The sequence below is a fragment of the Adiantum capillus-veneris genome, chromosome 3 (assembly GCF_014529385.1).
Source record: "Adiantum capillus-veneris isolate H3 chromosome 3, ASM1452938v2, whole genome shotgun sequence".
Taxonomy (NCBI): Eukaryota; Viridiplantae; Streptophyta; class Polypodiopsida; order Polypodiales; family Pteridaceae; genus Adiantum; species Adiantum capillus-veneris.
The window spans coordinates 49461276-49465544 of NC_140933.1; the positions used below are offsets into that span (position 1 = coordinate 49461276).

At 46.7% G+C, this 4269-nt stretch overlaps 1 protein-coding gene across 4 annotated transcripts; it reads right to left on the reverse strand.

Moving 5' to 3' along the window:
* Window positions 1-576: 576 nt before the first annotated feature.
* On the reverse strand, window positions 577-4068 carry LOC147460889 (serine/threonine-protein kinase D6PK-like). Of its 4 annotated transcripts, XM_086508586.1 has the most exons (4): window positions 3916-4048; window positions 2741-3691; window positions 2279-2636; window positions 577-2038 (listed from the first exon to the last, which is right to left on the reverse strand). In XM_086508586.1, exons 2-4 carry the CDS (start codon window positions 3057-3059, stop codon window positions 1009-1011), a joined length of 1707 nt encoding a protein of 568 aa, XP_086364712.1. In that variant the 5' UTR covers window positions 3060-3691; window positions 3916-4048; the 3' UTR covers window positions 577-1008. The 4 variants fall into 4 exon arrangements, with proteins under 4 accessions (XP_086364712.1, XP_086364715.1, XP_086364714.1 ...); XM_086508589.1 differs by having other exon boundaries at window positions 2279-2633; window positions 2747-4068; XM_086508588.1 differs by having other exon boundaries at window positions 2747-4068.
* Window positions 4069-4269: the final 201 nt, after the last annotated feature.

The window sequence follows — 4269 nt, forward strand, 5'->3', positions numbered from 1 at the left end:
ATATCCTCTGTAGATTCCACCATACAAGCTCTCATAGGATTATAATACTTTCTTATCTTGCCGCTTTTGGAAGCATAGCATAATGATATCCAAATAGACAACCTTGGCCACATAATTTTCTAAAGGGAGAGTGATGCGATGACCCTCACACAACTAGAGAGATCAGCACAGAAGGACCTGTTGTGATACATGCAAAAGTATGCCATTGTCAAAGTCCATGGGAACTCATACTCTCCACATGTATAATATGTCCATATATTGATGTCCATAACTCACAATCAATGTCGGTCTCTTGATCGAACTAATGTTCATATATTGATATACCATGTGGATAATTTGATGATGCACCTAATGTTCTCCATACCAATCTAACCTTGGTTTGCTAACCTATTAAGACCGACAACAAAAAAAGGCATTAAGAAGGTAACCTTCCCATCATTCCTTAAAACTTGTCTCTTGGAACATTCCTACAGCATTACTTAGTAAAAGAAGCCCAGGTGCCAACTTGTGTGGTGTATGGTGATCAGGATTGGAAAGAGTGAATTGCTTGAGAAAAAATGGCAAAAGAAGTTTCAATGGATCCAAAGTTCCTTACTCTGAGACAAATTGAATACACCAAAAAAATTGGGTGGAGGTCCTTTGAAGGGCCGATCTACAATACTTTGCAAATGGTAGTGGCCTGCAAAGGTACTCCCTTGTCCATGCTGCTTCCATTCAAAGCTCACTCTTACACACACACACACACACACACACACACAAACATACTCCCTCTCACACACACAATTATGTGTAATGGTACACCAGCGGTTCTCTCTGCCAAAACAAAATGGGCTGCTTTTCACATCCTTCAATCACCTCTTTTCTTTCTCATCATGGAAAATCTGTTTAGCTCATTAATTTCTCCTCTCATGCATCCACAGGTGCTCACCTCCGGTGGCTTTGTTGCATCCAAGCAACCACCCTGCCCATTCCATGGATTCTTCATCTATCACTGCAAAATGCCAGCAATCAAAACAGCTCAAACTCCGGCGTCGCAGGGGTCACCACACCAGAGCCTCCACCAGAATTGTCATCCGACGTCACTGATGACTCCTTCCCATTGAAGGAGTCCCCCATAGCCAACTTGCCGGTAAATTTCGCCCTCGGAAATGGGCTCGGAATCTCTGGCGGCGTTGCACACCTGATCAAGGCCCAGTTCACTCCTTCAAAGAATGCATGCTGCTTGATCTCAGATGCCCCTCTCATTGCGCCCAGACGCTTTTGTGGATCCTTTGCAAGCAATCCTCGAATGAGATCTTGCACTGCTGCTCCTGGATGTTGATTCTCGTCGCCTGCACCCGATCCCGCGTGCCGTTGTCGATGGCAGCTTTCATTGTCAACGCTGCTCGATGGGAATCGCAGCAGTTGTGTCACCACATTTGTGAGGGTGGCATCATTGTCTATACCCTTGAATGGTGTCCTGCTGTAGAGCAACTCATAGAGGAAGATCCCAAAGGTCCACCAGTCGACCGCAGAGCCATGGCCCTCTCCCAAGATAATTTCTGGAGCAAGATATTCATGCGTTCCAACGAATGACATGGATCTTGCTGAGGTTGGCTCTGCAAGCAACTCAGGAAGTATCGTTCCCCTCGATCCACCTGAGAATGTCCTGCCATCAGGTCGCGCATGCTTTGCTCCTCTTCGCTGCCTGCTTTGCCCTGACATTGCAACGATACGGGGCAATGGTAGGCAAGATGCAATTGGATGCACACTACATGGCGACACGCAGCCGAGAGGTGCCATGCAGGAAGCAGACCCGGCCACTGGATTACAAAGACCCCCACTGCCAGTTGGAGGTGAAGCCCATCCCTCCACAGTTGCCGATAAGACAACTCTTGTAAGAGTGGGCTTGACACTGCATTTGAGGGAAAGGTCGAAATCTGAGAGCATTATGTGCCCATCCTCACGAACCAGGACATTCTCCGGTTTGAGGTCACGGTAGATGACGCCCATCATGTGGAGATACTCGAGGGCGAGGAGAACTTCGGCGGCATAGAATCTGCACAATGACAAATTTTGATGTTCCAGCCCTTTGCGTTAATTGCAGACATATGCAGTACATACAACCATAGCTTACATTCAGATGCAGCAAATTAAATATAAACCATTCGAGACCAGAGCTTGAAGGAATAGCCAGTGATGTATGAAACTTCCAACACTACCGCAATGCCAGTTTGGCCTAGACCCTCAGAAATGCTTCTTTATTTTCCCAAGAACAGCAGACTTTCCCCTTTCTTACCTGACAGCATTGTCAATGAAACGCTTGTTGGGCTGTAGTTGCCGAAGGACATGCAAATCCCCTCCCGGACAGAACTCCATCACCAAGCATGAATGACGCCCATCGTCAATATGCGCATACAATGTAGGAAGGAAGGGGTGATCAAGAACTTCTAGAATTTCGCGCTCTGTCTGTGCCCGTTGCAGCTTATTTCGCCCAGCAAGGGCACGCTTATCCATTACCTTCATTGCAAAGAAGCAACCACTCGGACTGTTATCCACATCTCGAAGCTCTGTTAGATACACATGCCCAATGTCGCCGCTGCCGAGGCGTTGCAGGAAACGAAAATGACAAAGGCCCACCCCACCTCCAGATGCTGCTGTGAGGGGAAATGCAAGTTAATTAGTAACAATATTCAAGCCAACATTGGGGAAAGAAGACTAACATGCTGTTAACACCAAGTTACATAGCAAATGAAGTTACCTTTACCTGCAACACTTCTTATCGCTTCCCAAGCACTATCTTGCGCTTTATGAGGCTTATTACTCACAGTGGACAGGCTTCGACTAGGCTCTGCAAACAAGCTTGCACTGCTTGCACTCCCGCTGCCGCTCCCACTGGTAATAGTCTGATCGGTCGTTGATGATCGATGGCTGTGGCCCATGATCTGATGTGAAGAAATAACAACGCTGCTTGCATCTGCATAAACTGTGATGTCGGGATGCATTTCTTCCCCCCCATTATCATCAGAGCCATACTCCATATCCGCATCGTCAAAGCTGACCTCTAGCTCGCATGACATTTTGTTGGTGGAAAATTGCGCGGCTTCAAATTGTGAGGGCGGTTGTGTGTCAACAATATGCCTTCTAAGTAGGTGACCAGATGTGAACAACTTCTGCAATCCGGTGTACGAAGAAGAGCAGCACAATCGGTCAGTGGCAACGAAGGCACAATAGTCTGTTTGAGGAAATGGGCTAATACAGAGCTTTCTTTGCAAGTAATCTTGATGCACCTATGCTGGTAAGAGCTGTTGATGTATCCACAGGGAGCTGAAACTAGGTGAAGAAAGTACATACAGATTTTGGGTCTCTTCTTTGTGAGTGTTGATGTCGCCCAGACTGCAAATGCTGCGGATGGGATTGCAAAGAAAAAGAGTGAATTTACAAAGAGTGAATTCGCCGCTTAGGCTAGAAAAATGTGGTCATAGAATCGTGCAAGATAGACACGGCCTGCTTGCTGGATGGTCTCATGAAACCCTGAGAGTCAATCTAGATGTGGGAAGCCAGAAATCTGTTTCTTTGAGGGAGAGGCCAACATCTACGACAACGATGATGCCTGCAAAGAAAGCGGAAGTTTTGATGTTGGCAAGAACCCTCCAATGAGCTGCCGGAACCCTAATAGTAGCCTGCTGCCCGTGGACCAGCTCTTGTACACCTGCGCGCACACATAACCAAAGACCTCGTTTTCTGAGTACAAGATTTTTGGAGGCTATTCATCTCATGAGTTGGTCCGGCACTCTAAGCGCCTCGTAAAGCTTTGCTTCCACGCGCGTATAAAACACAGAGACACACACACACACACACACACACTCTCACGCACTCACTCCTCTTTCAAGTCTCACACGCGCACACGCAGTAGTACACACACATCTAACTCACCATTCGCGAGGCCTAGGAAATCTAGCCAGTCGATAAACACACACAAAAAAGAGCCCAACTTCCAAGCTGTGCTACCAACATTCCTCTCCCCTGAGTCCCCTCTTCTACATAGCGTACTGCACACACACACAAGGCTTTTCTCTCTCTCTCTCTCTCTCTCTCTCTATATATCTATCTATCTATCTATCTATAGACATAGTAGTACTGGTAATATAATACTCATTCAATTCAAGACAAAATTCGGGCAAACACTGTTGCGACGTAAAATAAGGCTTCTTATCCACTCTCTCTTCTGCACGCAAAAAGACATAGAGTAATCCCGCTGTAAGTAGTACAAGTCCATGACATTGGGCG